At 43.0% G+C, this 17,637-nt stretch overlaps 2 protein-coding genes across 3 annotated transcripts in view; one reads left to right on the top strand and one right to left on the bottom strand.

Annotated features, from left to right (window-relative positions):
* The window catches only part of ush2a (Usher syndrome 2A (autosomal recessive, mild)), a 147,623-nt gene extending 145,959 nt beyond the window's left edge, over positions 1-1,664 (top strand). Inside the window, 1 exon segment of the mRNA XM_076977861.1 lies at positions 1,465-1,664. Within this exon segment, the coding sequence (XP_076833976.1) occupies positions 1,465-1,554 (90 nt within the window). The 3' untranslated portion in view covers positions 1,555-1,664.
* Positions 1,665-3,461: 1,797 nt separating this feature from the next.
* kctd3 (potassium channel tetramerization domain containing 3) lies at positions 3,462-17,201 on the bottom strand. 2 transcript variants are annotated; one of them, XM_076977924.1, is made up of 18 exons: positions 16,830-17,201; positions 15,669-15,722; positions 15,188-15,233; positions 14,940-15,013; positions 14,784-14,842; positions 14,593-14,673; positions 14,198-14,353; positions 12,410-12,503; positions 12,127-12,317; positions 11,932-12,047; positions 11,310-11,397; positions 10,321-10,437; positions 10,043-10,213; positions 8,853-9,008; positions 8,645-8,741; positions 7,573-7,772; positions 7,344-7,482; positions 3,462-7,122 (listed from the first exon to the last, which is right to left on the bottom strand). In XM_076977924.1, the coding sequence occupies exons 1-18, from the start codon at positions 16,898-16,900 to the stop codon at positions 6,582-6,584; spliced, it is 2,451 nt and encodes an 816-aa protein (XP_076834039.1). In that variant the 5' UTR covers positions 16,901-17,201; the 3' UTR covers positions 3,462-6,581. The 2 variants fall into 2 exon arrangements, with proteins under 2 accessions (XP_076834039.1, XP_076834040.1); XM_076977925.1 differs by having other exon boundaries at positions 12,410-12,500.
* Positions 17,202-17,637: the final 436 nt, after the last annotated feature.

Raw genomic sequence — 17,637 nt, 5'->3', positions numbered from 1 at the left:
TCACCCCAGACCTCTGAAGTAACTATCCCCTGTGTATCCCCAGACCTCTGAAGTAACTATCCCCTGTGTATCCCCAGACCTCTGAAGTAACTATCCCCTGTGTTCACCCCAGACCTCTGGAGTAACTATCCCCTGTGTATCCCCAGACCTCTGAAGTAACTATCCCCTGTGTTCAGCCCAGACCTCTGAAGTAACTATCCCCTGTGTTCACTCCAGACCTCTGAAGTAACTATCCCCTGTGTTCACCCCAGACCTCTGAAGTAACTATCCCCTGTGTATCCCCAGACCTCTGAAGTAACTATCCCCTGTATATCCCCAGACCTCTGGAGTAACTATCCCCTGTGTTCACCCCCAGACCTCTGGAGTAACTATCCCCTGTGTATCCCCAGACCTCTGAAGTAACTATCCCCTGTGTTCACCCCAGACCTCTGGAGTAACTATCCCCTGTGTATCCCCAGACCTCTGAAGTAACTATCCCCTGTGTTCACCCCCAGACCTCTGGAGTAACTATCCCCTGTGTATCCCCAGACCTCTGAAGTAACTATCCCCTGTGTTCACCCCAGACCTCTGGAGTAACTATCCCCTGTATATCCCCAGACCTCTGGAGTAACTATCCCCTGTGTATCCCCAGACCTCTGAAGTAACTATCCCCTGTGTTCAGCCCAGACCTCTGGAGTAACTATCCCCTGTGTATCCCCAGACCTCTGAAGTAACTATCCCCTGTATATCCCCAGACCTCTGGAGTAACTATCCCCTGTGTTCACCCCCAGACCTCTGGAGTAACTATCCCCTGTGTATCCCCAGACCTCTGAAGTAACTATCCCCTGTGTTCACCCCAGACCTCTGGAGTAACTATCCCCTGTATATCCCCAGACCTCTGGAGTAACTATCCCCTGTGTATCCCCAGACCTCTGAAGTAACTATCCCCTGTGTTCACCCCAAACCTCTGGAGTAACTATCCCCTGTGTATCCCCAGACCTCTGAAGTAACTATCCCCTGTGTTCACCCCAGACCTCTGGAGTAACTATCCCCTGTGTTCACCCCAGACCTCTGGAGTAACTATCCCCTGTGTATCCCCAGACCTCTGGAGTAACTATCCCCTGTGTGTCCCCAGACCTCTGAAGTAACTATCCCCTGTGTTCACCCCAGACCTCTGGAGTAACTATCCCCTGTGTATCCCCAGACCTCTGAAGTAACTATCCCCTGTGTTCACCCCAGACCTCTGGAGTAACTATCCCCTGTGTATCCCCAGACCTCTGGAGTAACTATCCCCTGTGTTCACCCCAGACCTCTGAAGTAACTATCCCCTGTGTTCACCCCAGACCTCTGGAGTAACTATCCCCTGTGTATCCCCAGACCTCTGGAGTAACTATCCCCTGTGTTCACCCCAGACCTTTGGAGTAACTATCCCCTGTGTTCACCCCAGACCTCTGGAGTAACTATCCCCTGTGTTTCTTTCTACAGTATGTGGGAGATGAGGAGCTCGGAGAAACAATAAAAGGACTCAGCTCCATGAAGAAAGAGCATACAGTGTTTACAGACACACACTTATAGAATTGATCATTTCTCCTTGATTGCTTTTCACACTCCCATTCTCCCCTTCTTGCAATTAGACAGATGTACACACACACTCATACAGAGACCTGACAGCAGTCCCCTCACAATGCTGCCACAGACAGCATAGAAAACATTGAAGAGTTAAACAGCTCCTCTTCTCTACACAGCAGTCTTTCGTCAGTTATAAACATGGAAGTGTGCATACTGGATATCCTGTTAACAGTTTTGTGAGCTGCTGTCTAGAAGCACCTCACCTTGTTGGCTTTAGTTGGTACACAAGCAGAGAGCTACACTATGAATATAGACTGTACATCACATAACACATTTCTGTCTTCTTACTGGAAGGATTTTTATGCTTCCATTTTTAGAAGTGCAATTCTTCCTCAGTGTGTATTCCCTCAAGTATATATAGCAACTACCTCTTGAACAGGAACCATGTACAAGTCACATATTCTTGCTTCCATTTCAGCCCCAAAATTCATGTTTACTTATGTTATTTTAATGTTTCCTTAGTGTGATTCTGTTTTTTGTAAGTGGTTTAAAAGCTTATATGGTACCGACATTTGTTGTTTGACATCACATACTAGACATGTTGAGCTGGACTTTGGAGTATCTTTGCTCACAGAGCAGAATTCTTCTGACAAAACATGAAATAGAAATGTTATTTCTACAGTAAAGCAACTGGAGTGAGCAAGAGCTTATCTTTCAAGTGTTTAAATATCCTTGAATGTATTATGTGGAATGTTTAGCTTAATCCTGTCGAAAGTCCTGATTAATGTGGATTTAAATGTCCTGTGAAATAAGACCAAAAATAGTGGTGATGTAATTAACAGTTGTGCCACTAAGGGGCATCATTGAGCAGTAAAAGTTTCAAATTCAGCTCCTTTCATTTGGAAGGTGTTCCAGTTGTTCCTCTCGAGGATCCTTTCCTCTCAAGACTGTAAAAGCAGCCTGTAAGAACTATTACCAAGGACATCTACTTCATGACATTCAGACATTGAGGCCCAGAAATTAGAAACCAAAGAATTCATTTTCCATCTTTCTTCGTATGTTGTCAGTTCATGAGCAAGATGGGAAATACACATAAGGAGTTTAGTACTTGAGATTGGATTTGCCGTTTAGCCAATCATTCAAAAAGATGTACATATATAATTGTATGTTTCAGAAACTTGGTGATTCATAAATACTTACACAGACTGTCCAGTGTTTCCCCACAGATGTTCTTTAGGATTCTTAAGGGACTCTTAGGGATGTTTTTAGGGGGTCTTAGGGATGTTCTTAGGGAGTCTTAAGAATGTTCTTAGGGAGTCTTAGCAATGTTGTTAGGGGTCTTAGGGATGTTCTTAGGGAGTATTAGGAATGTTCTTAGGGAGTCTTAAGAATGTTCTTAGGGAGTGTTAGGGATGTTGTTAGGTAGTCAGTCTTTGTGCTTGAGAGTCTTGTGCAGTATATTAACTGCTCCCATATATAGTAATGGGTATAACTGTAATGAGAAAATCGCATAACGTTGTGCCTCTTAGACTCAGCAATATAATATAAAAAAAATCATGATAATGCCAACTGTTGAGTGTCTTGTAACTATATAACAATGTAACAAATTCAGTCCTGTTGTTTGTACAATTGTTTATCATTTTAGAAAGCAGGTTGTTTTAAACCTATGCACTATAGCAGTATGACTGTACCCTTCATTTCAGAGCTTCATTTGAACATACGCAAAAGATAGCAGTAATTTTCTTGACATTTTTATAATTTTTAAAATTTCTCAGTATTATTATTTATGTTGGATGTATTTAATATATATATTAAATAATGTACTTTATAATAATGTACTTTCTTGTAAAATCACAAGTGTTGTGTATAGGTTATGTTCATGTGCAAGCTAGACTGGCAAAATTCATGTTGCTGGAATTAGAATGTAATTAAACATGACTAGTTTATATTCTGCATTTGACTATTTCTTTATTGTAGGATATGAAGGAGAATCTGCCATTACATCTCAGGGACTAAAAAAGTGTTTTCAGTAGATCTCCAGGATCCATTTAGCCCCAGAGGAGCTCCTGGATCCCTTTAGCCCCTGAGGAGCTCCTGGATCCCTTTAGCCCCAGAGGAGTTCCTGGATCCCTTTAGCCCCAGAGGAGCTCCTGGATCCCTTTAGCCCCAGAGGAGGTCCTGGATCCATTTAGCCCCAGAGGAGTTCCTGGATCCCTTTAGCCCCAGAGGAGCACCTGGATCCCTTTAGCCCCAGAGGAGCTCCTGGATCCCTTTAGCCCCAGAGGAGTTCCTGGATCCCTTTAGCCCCAGAGGAGCTCCTGGATCCCTTTAGCCCCAGAGGAGCTCCTGGATCCCTTTAGCCCCAGAGGAGCTCCTGGATCCCTTTAGCCCCTGCAGACATGTCAATGACCCAGTGCCCTCAGCTCCTCTGGAAGTGCCCCTGAGCTGGCTGAATAAATAACCGCACTGATTATACGCAGTCTATCACACATGTAGCTCAAGGTCCTAGAGTGTGTTACCATACATACGACACTACCTTCAGTTTTTGCTGAACCAATCTTGATTGGAAACGTGCAAGACTAGCAGTGAAGGACGTCCAGCAGTATGGTTCTGGAGTGGACGTGAAGGACGTCCAGCAGTATGGTTCTGGAGTGGACATGAAGGACGTCCAGCAGTGTGGTTCTGGGGTGGTTCAATACCACCATTCACATTGTGTCTATTAGACCTATTGAACGAAGATGGGAGGTGGTGTTTGATGATCACATGGCTGGGAACCAAAGCCAGTGGTTTCAACACCTTGACTGAAGATTGCTGAGGAGTCTACACTAGCACTCAGTGCGGCCACTATATTTACTGTTTTCACTTTTAAAATCATGTGGTATAAACTATGAATTTTACATCGCCATAAATTTGGTAATGTCTGAAAACAGTAATAGTCTGCAAATAAAGGAAACACAAAACTGGAATACATTCGTACAGAATCTAAGGAAATCCACACAAATCAAACAAAAAAAATCAGTTGAGCTAATTATGAGTTGAGCTGTTAATGAGTTGAGCTAATTAAGTTTTGGTAAGGTGACATATTACAAATGAAAGCGCTTCTCTAAAACACCCACTTTATTACACAGAGCTTGTAAGTGCACAGTTAGTCAGACCCAGCGGCTGCTCCACAGAACAGGGGGAGTTATCCTACCATGTCAGTGTTTATGCTGCTCCACAGCGGTCCTCCACCCAATCCCCACCTTAACTGGGTGGTGTCCCACCCTGCTGCCAGAGGGCTCATGGTCAGAAACTGCCCAGTGAACAGCAGAGACTATCGTCTGTATTTATACTGATTAAATCCACCTGTACATTTGATGACCCTACTGTGTAGCGAGTGAGTGTAGATACATAGTAGTTGTTCTTATTAAAGGGGCTGGTCTACATCTCCTGTGAATTTTCCTTAGTTCTTTCAAAATTCCTTAATATTGTAATGTAGAAGAGCAATGGAAAATGTCATAATAGAATAAAATACCAACATGAAACATTATGTTTCTGGCTTAATGTGAACAATTAAACATTATGGCTTAATGTGAACAATTAAAGTTAATTCTGCAATATGCCACATCATCTAGCCTACTGCACATTTCCCTCAGGTGGGATAAAAAGTGTAAACATCACCAGGTTAAAGAGGTTACTGCAATCGGACAGTGGAGCGTCTACATAATGTATAGAAGTATATTTAGTTTATCAGTTAATGTATTTATAGAATATACTTTACTAATTATTTATTTCTTCACAGTATGTGCAAATGCAATAAAAATAAAGTTAGGCCTTTATATTATGCATGGACTATAATGAGTAAATATATATTAAATACACTACAGACAATGCCTATTCAAAATATTAGTGTAACATTTTTTGATTATACTACAAGTACAAACTTATGAAACTGCTTCATGCCAGAGAGACATGCTGTCATCTTTAGGACCGTCTTGTTATTTTTCTGTCTTTTGTGTAAAGCATTTGAAGTGGTGGGGAAATTCCTCACAAAGTAGCATAAAAAAAACAAAACAAAACGAAAAAACAGCAGCCTGGAAGTACACAAGTTGGCCGATCCATGTTAGTGTTGAAGGCAACTCGACTGAATATGAGCCCTGATCACATCATATTTCAGTGCCATCCTCTGTGAAAATAGCCTCTTCCCTCCCAGTGCTGTGCCGTATCAGAGAGGGAGAGGCCTGTGCTTGGGACACGGCTAGCACCCTCTCACCAATACAGCATTAACAGCTCATTAGATATTAGCACATACCCCAGTCCATGGAAACAAATCTCTCTTGGACCAAGCATACCAATTTAAGCCAAAGACCACAAGAGCAACACATTGTAAGTCTCATGTGTAAGCCTTCAGATTGCATATTAGCCATCTGCGTCAAACTAAAGTGAGCTGGCTGGACTGCTTAGTGGACCTGGAGAGAAGTCAGTCATACTGTGAAAACAGATTTTGTGCATAGTAAGTCTGGATTATCCTTCATGAACTGTGCCCCAAATTTTATACCACATAAACTGCCAAATGAGCTGCATGAAAGGCACCTGGAGAAACGTGAGAATATTCCCTTCATTAAGTGCTGAAATGTCAAAATAAAGTGCTTTAAAAACAAATACTGAGAAAAGCATCTCTGCACTGGCTATAACTGCAGCCATGACTCTAGGCATTGTGGTCTATCTGTCTGCGCCTGATTTGAAACTAATTTAATTTTTCTAATGAAACATCCTGTCAGCTCAAACAGAGTCGCTAATTTTTCTCCTCAGGGCTCAGTGGACTGGCAGACCCTAAAGACGGGGAAGCGGTTGTAGTGGATGTAACGTTTGAGCAATAAAAAGCAGCAAAATGACACAAAGTAAAATAGACACGGTGCAAGTGAGTGAACACGTGACAAACAAACACAGGTCTAATCTCACACGCTCCACCCACAGACATGTGAACGCTCCACCCGCGGCTTCCAGGTCACCACTTCAGACACTCCTCGTGGATCTGGCAGTAGCGGTAGCCTTCACGGTGCGTAGGAGTGCAACTCGCCGGCCGCGTCTGCTCCGCGCCGGTGCCGGGGGGACGTGGACGTCTTGGTGGGAGAGGGAGAGGCGGTGCTGGAGGAATCGCTACCACCCCCATCTGCCCCCAGGGGCACGGAGCTCAACTGTGGCACCGGTGGCACCTTCTTCCTGCCCATGAAATTACCCTCGAACGCGCCCCTCCTCCTGCCCTCGGGACCGTCGTCGGACGACAGGGCCCTGCGTCGGGCATATCCGGGACTGTCCGGGGCCTGGCGCCCTGCTGCCGGGTCCTCGGGGGCCCCGCCTCCCGACGGCTCGCCGGCCGAGCTGCCCTTGTCGTCGCCTCCATCGGCCTCGTCCTCTCCGCGCTGGCCGCTGGGCTCCAGCAGGGCCCTGGCCAGGCTCAGGCAGTGGAAGTCTCGGCAGCTGCTAAAGCTCTCTGTGCGGCGTGCGCGTGCCAGCAGGGGGCTCTCTCGGTACGGCCGCACGGCCCCGTACGTCGCCGCCTCCGTCATGGGCTCCAGCGCCTGCAGCTGCAGACTGAAGCAATAAAACATTTTTAAAAATATATTTTATGTTTTAACTTTAATGCCTTTAATGCCTTAACTTTAATAACTTGTTCTCTTTAGTCACCGATATTATTTCTACCACTATTTTTACACCCTAAGTTAAATAGGTGCTATGATAAAATGATTTCACCGGTACACCCTGGGAGGCCAGCACTTGTGCTCAAAGGTGTGGAGGCGTGAGCAGGACCTGACCTGGAGCAGGACTCCCGCAGACGGCCGTGCTGCAGCAGCGACGGGGCGGGGCTAATGTTGGGCGTGGCACAGCGGGACGTGCTCAGGTCACATTGGTCAAGCAGCTTCAGAAGCTCCTCCTCTGTGGGCCCTCCTACTTCTTCAGGAAAATAAATAAAATACAGGCAGGTTCAAGACCTTTTTCCTCCTCTTGGTACAGCGTCTGCACCGGTGTTCAGCTCACGCTCACCCGTATCACGCTTGGCTTTGTCATCGCCCTTGTTGACCGTGTCCATGGCGGTGGTCAGATCCCACATCTGGATGCTGCCGTTGCCGTGGCCGGTGAAGAGGTACCGGCGTGGGCGTGACCCCATGCGACTAGAGCCCTCGCACTCTCGCACGGTGAAGCAGGTGATGGTGGTGCCGTCCACCGCCTGCACCTCACAGATCCTGCACAGACCCGGCAGGAACCAGCAGACTCACTCGCATTTCACCTTCTCTGGTTACAGTATATGTCGCTTTTAGGTTCATCCTGAAATTTCACTCGAGATCCAAATATATGGATCCAAATATAATAAAGAAATAAATAAATTATATATATATATATATATTAAATGTATATATATATATATATATATATATATATATATATATATATATATATATATATATTAAATGTATATATATATATATATATATTAGTGGTGGGCCTTTAATGGCAATAACACCGATAACCGACCCACAAATTAAATTTAACTCGCTTGCAGACCGTTTTCATCTGTGTATATATATATATATATATATATATATATATATATATATATATATATATATATATATATATATATATATATATATATATGCCCATATATATATATATATGGGCAGTTATATATATAGCTGCTAGTAACTGAGAAATATGCTAGTGCTGATACCACTAGGGGGCAAAATGAGTTGCTGCATATATATTTTGTGCCAGAGTAAGGTTGGAATACAGAGGAAATGAAGGCTTAGTGTACTTGTCTGCATAGACACTCTCTACCATTCTTACAGTGCATTGTTGCATGACCCATCACCCTGCATCAAATGTCTTCTAGTTCTCCAGCGTTCACGACCTCACGGGTGTACTTCTGCAAATAGGAACTTTCACCATAACATTACAATGTGCTGTTACTCCTGATGTAGCCATCTATCAGTAAATTCTCTTGCAAATGAAAGGCTATGGCACATCCCAGAGGATCAGATCAGATCCCTGCTCCTTCCAGTCCCCATGGTCTTGGCTCTCAGAGTTTCCCATAACATGCACACATCCTGGAACATACCTCTTTCCTGTAGAGGAGAGGCGCACAAACAGCTTGTTGGTGATGGGGATGACTTTCTGAATGAACACTTGTTGGTCATCTCTCTCCCCAAAGGGACCTGCGTGGAAGTAACACATGCGCCACCTAGTGTCCAAGTGCCAGGCCAGCAGTGTGCCACTGCTCCCTCTGGGCTTGAAGGCCCATTAGACGTGCGCCATGAGGCTCTCACCGATGTCGTTGCCGGAGGAGTAGCTGCTGTGACTCTCGGTCTCCTCCAGGGAGATGATCTTGAAGGAGGCGAGCGGCGTGGAGCCCGGCTGTGTGGAGATCATGCCCCGGAAGCGCGTCACCGTCCACGTTCGTACGTGGTTGTTGTCGGCGCACACTGCAACACACAGAGGCACCGTACTGAGGACGTCCCCCAGAAAAGTGTTCATGGAGGTTCTGCAGTCATTTCAAATTTTCATTTCTGATTTGACTGTTCTGAAAATGCAGTTAGACTTTCATATGCGCATCTCACTACATTTACCAGTTCACCTGCACCATTTTACTACCCCATTTACATTTAATACAGTTTACGTGGGCCACTTTACTACTAATACATGTTTAATACAGTTTACCTGCACCATTTTACTATCCTATTTACATTTGATACAGTTTACCTGCACCATTTTACTACACCATTTACATGTAATACAGTTTACCTGGGCCACTTTACTACTAATACATGTTTAATACAGTTTACCTGCACCATTTTACTACACTATTTACATTTAATACAGCTTACCTGGACCACTTTACTACTAATACATGTTTAATACAGTTTACCTGCACCATTTTACTACACTATTTACATTTAATACAGTTTACCCGCACCATTTTACTACCCCATTTACATTTAATACAGTTTACCTGCACCATTTTACTACCCCATTTACATTTAATACAGTTTACCTGCACCATTTTACTACCCCATTTACATTTAATACAGTTTACCTGCACCATTTTACTACCCCATTTACATTTAATACAGTTTACCTGGGCCACTTTACTACTAATACATGTTTAATACAGTTTACCTGCACCATTTTACTATCCTATTTACATTTGATACAGTTTACCTGCACCATTTTACTATGCTATTTACATTTAATACAGTTTACCTGCACCATTTTACTATGCTATTTACATTTAATACAGTTTACCTGCACCATTTTACTATGCTATTTACATTTAATACAGTTTACCTGGGTTAATTCACTGCACCCTATATGTTTTATACAGTTTACCTGGGTTACTCACTACCCCATATAAGTTTAATACAGTTTACCTGGGCTACTTCCCTACCCCACATACATTACGATGATGAAAAATCTAAAGGCCTCCCTGATATTGAGCTCCATGTGAGAGCATAGTTACCGGACACCAGGTGTTTCTCAGAGAGCATGATCTTGGTGACGGGACTGCGGTGCACGGCGAAGGTCTGGAAGAGCTGTGGCCCTGAGCCCACTGTCTCCGGGTGCTGCACGATCACACGCACCGCCCCAGAACTGGTGCCGTACGCCATCTCGATCCAGTTTCCGCTCACGCCTGCAAACGCAGGAAGTAAAGCCCACTTTACTCCTTTAGCTAAAAGCACCGTGATGAGGGACACCGAGCACTGAGTGCTTGTGCTCCGTTTTCTGCAGGACACCTACTGGTTTTTGGTGTTAAGTAGACACTGAGGGCTGTGATGGCGTCATTGGAGGGGTCGTGGTACAGCTCGGTCACCAGGAGGTCGTTGTCTTTCATTCTCAGTGGAAACTTCTGCATGTCTAAACACAGTGAGAGCGCATGTAAGTCTGACCCAAACCTTCTACATCACTCTCCCTCAAAAGTTTTTGGAATAATGGATAGTTTATGGAGTAATAAAGTTTATTGAGTAATTCAGAAATCATCCTACGTGTATCATCAAAATGGGTAATTGGGTAATTGATCAGGATTTGTCATCTGACTGAGTGTGTGGCTCTGTGCTTGCACACCAGTAATCCCATCTTCACTTTGGATTCCTCTCCACCTCCCTGTTTTTATTGGAAACACCTGGGCGCTCTTACCTGTACTTCTGAGATATCCAAAAAAAGGTGCTGACTTTTAAAAAATAAATTATCTTCAATTAGCCAATTGGTATAATTACGTTCTCTTCAGTTTTCAATGAAGAGAACATGTTTACCATAATTAATGAATTTGACTGATGATAAGAAGCTAATCTAGAAAACGGAAGTCATTTCACCCATTTCTGCAAAAACTTTAAACCTAAATGTGTTTACTAGCCCAGACTAGCCCAGCTTTTTAAGAAATATTTGTCATAATTATATTGAATATATAAATATTGTCACCTAAAGGTAGTAAATGAAGATTTTGTATGTGTACTTGTTGAAAAGATTTTGGATGCAAGGCCATCATTATCTGAAGCTACATGAGGTTCATATCTCCACTACTAAACAAACAGGACAAACCTCATGTTTCATGAACAATAGTTGGAGCAAGGGCAAAACTGTGATTCACACGATTAGCTTTTCAAAAATGTCATAAAAATATGACTACAGGCCAGTGTAATCAAATACAACTCAAACCGCCGGCTCTTATAGTAACTGAGTGTGCTAACCCGTCTGCCTGGTTTCACCTCTGCTTAAGATTATGGGCTCACCAATGTAATAAATGGAGCCATTGTTGCATCCAAGCAGGAGGAAAGAGCCAGCCGTGTCCCAGCTCGTGATCGGCACAACATCCTGCACCTGCGGGAGGGAAGCAGTGTGTCATGGGCCCCAACTTTACCTCACTTTGAGAAAACGCAAAACAAGGTAACAATAAAAGATGAGTGACAAGCTCCTGAAGGTTTATGTGAACAAGACTGTGATAGACTGCGATAGACTGGCTCTGTGTTTCATAACCTTCTCTAGTTACATACTTTGAACAAATATAGGTCATCCACTGCTGAATAACAATGGTCTGTGAGACCATTAATTTAAGAAATTTGTAGAACTAGCTAAAGCAGGGCCGGAGTGTGCCACTTTTTCGGCCCGGGAGTTTCATGCCCAAATCCGGCCCAAAATTATTTTTCCCTCCCAATCGGCCCAAACTATAGACTGACATGAGCCGGCCCATCGGGAATCCTCCCGAATCTCCCGATTAGCCACTCCGGCTCTGAGCTAAAGGTTAATTGGCTAAAGGAATATGCTAGGAGAATTGTAATAACAAGGTTATCTTAACCACAAATTAGTTTTGCTTTGTTATGTTTGCATGTCATGATTTGTAATTTGATGTCTTACTTGCCAGTGCTGTGTGACCGCATTCCATACCCCAACCTTCCCAGTATGGCTCGTAGCTACCAGCTGACTCCCAATGAAGAACAAAGAATCCACAGGCACTCCAAGACTAAACACACCTATGAAAAGCACAGCCCACCATCAGTCTCCCAGCTCTCCCAGCTCTCCCAGTCTCCCAGCTCTCCCAGTCCCTCCTACCTATCTCACTCCCACTGCCACCATCCTGGATACTCCAGAGGATGATCCTGCTCTCTGACGACACTGCCACCATCTTGTCTTTGTCTCCATGTGGACCTCCCACGATTTTTGCATTGAGGGCCACGCGTTCGATGGCCCAGTCCAGGTAAGGGCTGGAGAACACCTGCTGCCAACCCGAGGACTCCTTCATCCTGCACAGCAGTTAGAAGTGAGCTACGAAGGTCTGGCCACATGCTGTGGTTGGTAGTAAACGTAGCAGAGCAATGTGTCTGGTGTGTGTTACCTGTAACAAATGACAAAATGAGCATAAGCAGCAACGATCCAGTTATGATGGCCAGCGACAATTAGCACCTTCCTGGGATCCACCGGAGATCCTGCTGAGATACAGATGAAAGAAGACAAAATTAAAGTCCTCTAACTATTTAAAGCAAGCTAAATATGTTAACATTTGTTTGGGCAGCACTACAGTCCCCGCACAATCTACTGAGGGATGGATGAAGGAGGATTTAAATTGCTGGTAGCTCCACAACTAAAATCTAAGATATAACACTTCCAATTTACCTAATACTTAACACCTCCTAAAACAGACCTTGGATGTATATATTCAGTGTACTCCTATGATCCATGTGTTCTGAATCAAGCAGCATTGTTACATTTCACTTTATATTTGCTAGTGCAGGACAGGGTTTGGGTTGTTTTTATGCCTAGAGCTGCAATATCTGTCTTTCTGTGTTCCTCTCACATGAGAGGACATTAAAGGCCGTTTAAAATGGCTTCCACCGCACACTGCTCCTTGGCCAATAGGCAAGCTGTTCTGTTACTATGACACCTTCCCTTTCTCCCTCTGATGAAGAGGATGACATTAGTCTTGGTTGGATTGCAGTTTTCTCAGCACTGCTGGACAGATATTGTAGTTCCCCAAATTATAGCCCTATATCACCAAATATATATATATTAGGCCCATGATGAGTATTAAGAGCACTTATCATCTGCCTAATTTATAGACCCAAATTAAACACGGTCCTGAACTATTTAGGACTTTGAAATGAAGACTCGCCAAACCTGTATTCCAACTTAATGAGCTCATAAGAGAACCTAAATGCCTATTAATTCCTATTAAATTCATTCTACTACTGAATTCTACTACTCCAGTGAGCTCCTCACTGAAACTACGCTTCATATATTCTAGCCTATTGCAGAAGCCAATATGGTCCCGTTGCCACTATGTATGCATCTGACTCATAGTCTCTGGTCCATCATATAATCTGCTTAAATTGGTCACAACAGTTTGATTTTTCAACAATAGGACCAATGCATTAATACACTGCAAAAAAGAGAGAAAAAATTATAAAATAAAAACAGGAAACAGTATTTTCTTTGGCAGGAAAATACAAATATAAAATACCTGTAAACTATTTGAATGGTTGTGATTAATCTTAGATTGGTAACCAAACACTAACAAGCTGGTTGCAGGGCAAGTATGATGTTATTTTGGGTGTGATAAAATGTTCCAATCTCTTATCTGTGACAGGGTGAGGAAAGGAGATTGAATGAAAGCTAGCACTGTTTTCCTCAGAGCGCTAGTTTCACTACAGATCATCAGACATCAACACTTCAGCTGTGACTCAGACTGTAGGCACAGTTGTCAAGTCATAAGTCACCATGTCTAAACCTTTGACTATGTAACAATTCCAAAAGTACAGACTATCACATGAGCAGGTATTATTTTATGGTCAAAATTAGGCAGACATGGCTTAGAATTGATCTTGTTAATGCCTTGAGCTCAAGGTTTATGATCTATTTATTAGTGTTAAATCATATTGTTGAGACCTACTGTGAATTATTCCATAATAACATTTAAACTAATGTGTAAGATATGTACTTGCAAAACAGAGTGCTGAGACCCAGCCGGCAGGTCCTTGGAATGTCAAGTGTTAACATCACTTCCTTCAGTGAAAGTCTTCATTCATGAAACCAGTGTGTATAGCATGTCTCATGGATACTGATCATGTAGGATTAAAAATCAGATCCTACTCATTAAAAATGAACACTTCACCCAGATGCCCCTCACCGAGTCTAGCGGCCTCGTCCCCCGTGGCGGGCCCAGGCAGCGCTGAGTGTGGGCAGGAACGTGGGAAGCCCCCCTCGGCTCCGCTGGGGCCCGGACGCTCCTCCGGACCGCCAGCAGCTGTGGTCTGACCGCCAGCAGCTTTGCGGGCTGGGATAGCTGTGAGAAAACAAGGCAGGCAAAGAGCTCTGAAGTCTGACCATCTGTCAGTGACAACAGAAAGTGCTCCGACTCTACTGTATACTCTCCTCAGTGAAGCCCAGACTGCAACAGTGTTTTAAAAATTACATCAACTATTTGAAACCCATGGCTGAACTCTACACTGGGTCTGAATATTAGGTTGTGCTTGACAAGGCACACAGCTGTCTGTATCTGTGCGTGTGAAGCGCTCAAACTACCTGGTGGGGGCAGGTAGCCATGAAAGAGCACACTTCCACACGATGACCTCTCCAGCTCCTCACACAACAACAGGCGGCGAACTAACCAAACACATAAAGGGAAAAGAGAAGATGCAGGTCAGGGCATGATGCAGTAAGCTGTATATCCTGAACGGTATTTATAGGTAAAGCTTTAACTAAGTACATCATACCTAAAGGTGTAATCCCATAAAATTCAGCCTCATGCCGCAGAACGCTTATGTTAACTCCCCTACAACAGAGTTAAGGCAACATCACACACCTGGTGTTACCATGTGGTTTAACTAATAAAGGATAGTCCCAAAGAAACCCTGTCCGTCATGTCTTACCTTAAGTCTAATTCTTTTGTTCGAAGGAAGTTTAAAATGGGCACAAATGCTGTTGGGTCCCTATCAATAAATATCTGTGGTACAAAAGATATTTTGTGTGTTCAGGTTTAGCGCACAGTTCCAATTAAGTAGAATGACCTTAACCATAACTGCTTCCAAAGGGTTGTCACTAATGACAAAATAATTAATATATGGCAACCTGTAGTACGCAGGTCATTGAAGAATGTGCCAGAAACGTGATTACTTACAGCTCCAGTTTCATCCCTTAAGGTTGATATTCTCCCACTGAGTAAACTAGAGGACACACAGAACACAGAATTATTGTGACTGGCCCACTACAACTGTTCTTGTTCACATTTACAATTGCAGTGCTGTAAATGTTCATTCTATGTCCTAAAGAAAATGCTAATTGGTTTCTATCAGTTTGAGATTTGTGGTTCAAGAATTTTAATCTGTGATTAAAATAATGTACTTTATGAATCAACATTCGGCTACATTTTAAAGCTACACTGGTTGTATGTTCGTTCTAAATATGTAATGTGTACAGTTGGGAGTGTTCTCTAATTTCTTCATAATCCAAACTAAACTGCTGTGATAACTGAAAAAAAAAGTATTTTGGCCTGAATTTACAAAATTTCAATAGTTTTACTTTGACAGAAAAATAAATAGAAATAAATGAATAACAATTATTAAATTTGTATTAAATTCCAGTGACCTAAGCTTTCTTACCTTGAGAAAAAAGAGTCTGGAATCCACATGAGAGTCTGTCTTGACGTGCTAAACCTGAAAGAAGAGTAGATTCCTTAGTCTTGGGTTTACATTTGTGATGACTTGATGATTTTGATGACAGTCGTTAATTGCTCTAGAGTCAGAGGTTTTAAATGTCAGTCAAGTTACAGCTTTGGACTGCACATTTATGGGTTTATATTGTGTGGGACACCTGAATTAAATGATGCAGACACAGATTTATAAGGGATCGTTTTCTTGAAAGCGAAGGCAATAATTCGGATGACTTGGCACATTGCTGCTCACACTGCAGCTTCGAACATGGTTTCAGACATGAGTGGTTCCTTCTTATGGACAATGCTGCTGTACTAATGCTAGATTTAGTATTTTGCTGCAGATTAACATTCCTTGTATACTGCGACCAGATTAACACCAGGGGACCATGGCTGTTAAACATAAATGGCCCTAAATATACATACACGTTTCATCAAACCAATGTGTTAAATCGATTTACTACATCCTGTGTAGAGTCAAACTAAATACTCGTGTGCATCAGAAGGAAACTATTTTAATACAGCACCAAGAGATTTCCTTCGACAAACATATTCCATATTCATTTGTCCTATCCACTTGCCGTCTTCTTGCTGATTTCTATTGCAGTGAAAATGAGGCACTTGGTTCATCTGGATCAGGTTGGACTGTGAAGTGCACAGTTGAAGTATCTTAGAGCAGGTACACGTGTGGTTGTGATCTGAGACGGAACAGCTGAACACTAAACGTGCATGTCACATCACTGGAGACATAAAGTAACTTTATGGCCAGTTACTCTACACGTTGGATGAATTAGTCACGCAAGTCACGATAGATCACTGTACATACTTCATACTTCACACCATTTACACTATGGAAGCAAATCCACTTTAAAGCCAAATGACATTTATTGTAAACAAGTCCATGCGCTGCTAAACTCTGTAAGGGAAGATCCAATGTGTCATCTGTTAAACTCCCTAGTTTAGATTCCAGCATTATTAATAACTGGACTATATAGACCTATAGATCTACAGAAATATGTGTGGCAGAGTCCACTCTGTACTCGGTACTGCTGGAGTACTAACACCACATAAGCCCATTAGGCAGCTGATCAAGTTTGGACATCTCGCCTACCTTGTTCCCCCGACATTTAGCTGGATGATGTCACCGCTTCCAGATGTTAAACTGTTACAAATTCCTGCCATTTCCGAGACCAAGAGATCAGGGATCCAGTTATTTTCTCCAGTTTAAGCTTTTGGTCAGTTAGAAATTTCTATTTGTTCGCTCTTCCTCCCGTCCAGCAAGTCTACAGAAAAATTAAACGTCACGCGACGAGCGTGAAATAAAGGGTTTATCACAAATGTTCATCATATTCTCGGTGAGGTTTTGATGCCCGAGGCTTTAATCAATACGAGTAGGCCGAGGAAGAGTCCAGAAAACATGAAAAGGCCGTTTTGTGGACTGTTAGGGCTGTGTGGACAACTGTTTACTGCTCTGGGTGTTGGACCGATGCTACTCACGTCGGCCAGACCCAAACAACCAATCCGGTAGCCTCGCCTTAGCCCGCCCACGGAGCAGACCCCGCCTTCTGCATTCCTATTGGCTACCGAGCGGTTGTTGTCATCAGTTAATTTTTCATGGGAGGCTACACAGTATCCCCTGCAGGGTTAGTGTTTGGTCTTTAAGATACCAACTGGACGAAATTTTAAAAACATAAGGGACTATTATGGAATTTTCGCATTTATCCCAAACTATAATTCCTAAAATCGATTTCAAGCAATTTGACTGAACTGTTTGATTGAAGTGTTTTCATAAGTGTGCTGAAGAAACCGTCTGCCGACAGTGGCTAGTGATTGGCTCTACACTTTAATCTTTGTGTAATAGAGGTTGATGATTCTTTTTATTTCGATTCGGTGATTGTAAGAAAATTATAAATCACAGT

This window comes from Brachyhypopomus gauderio, chromosome 17 (assembly GCF_052324685.1).
Source record: "Brachyhypopomus gauderio isolate BG-103 chromosome 17, BGAUD_0.2, whole genome shotgun sequence".
Taxonomy (NCBI): domain Eukaryota; kingdom Metazoa; phylum Chordata; class Actinopteri; order Gymnotiformes; family Hypopomidae; genus Brachyhypopomus; species Brachyhypopomus gauderio.
Note: the sequence above shows the minus strand (reverse complement) of the source record. Positions and strands in the feature narration are given on the sequence as shown.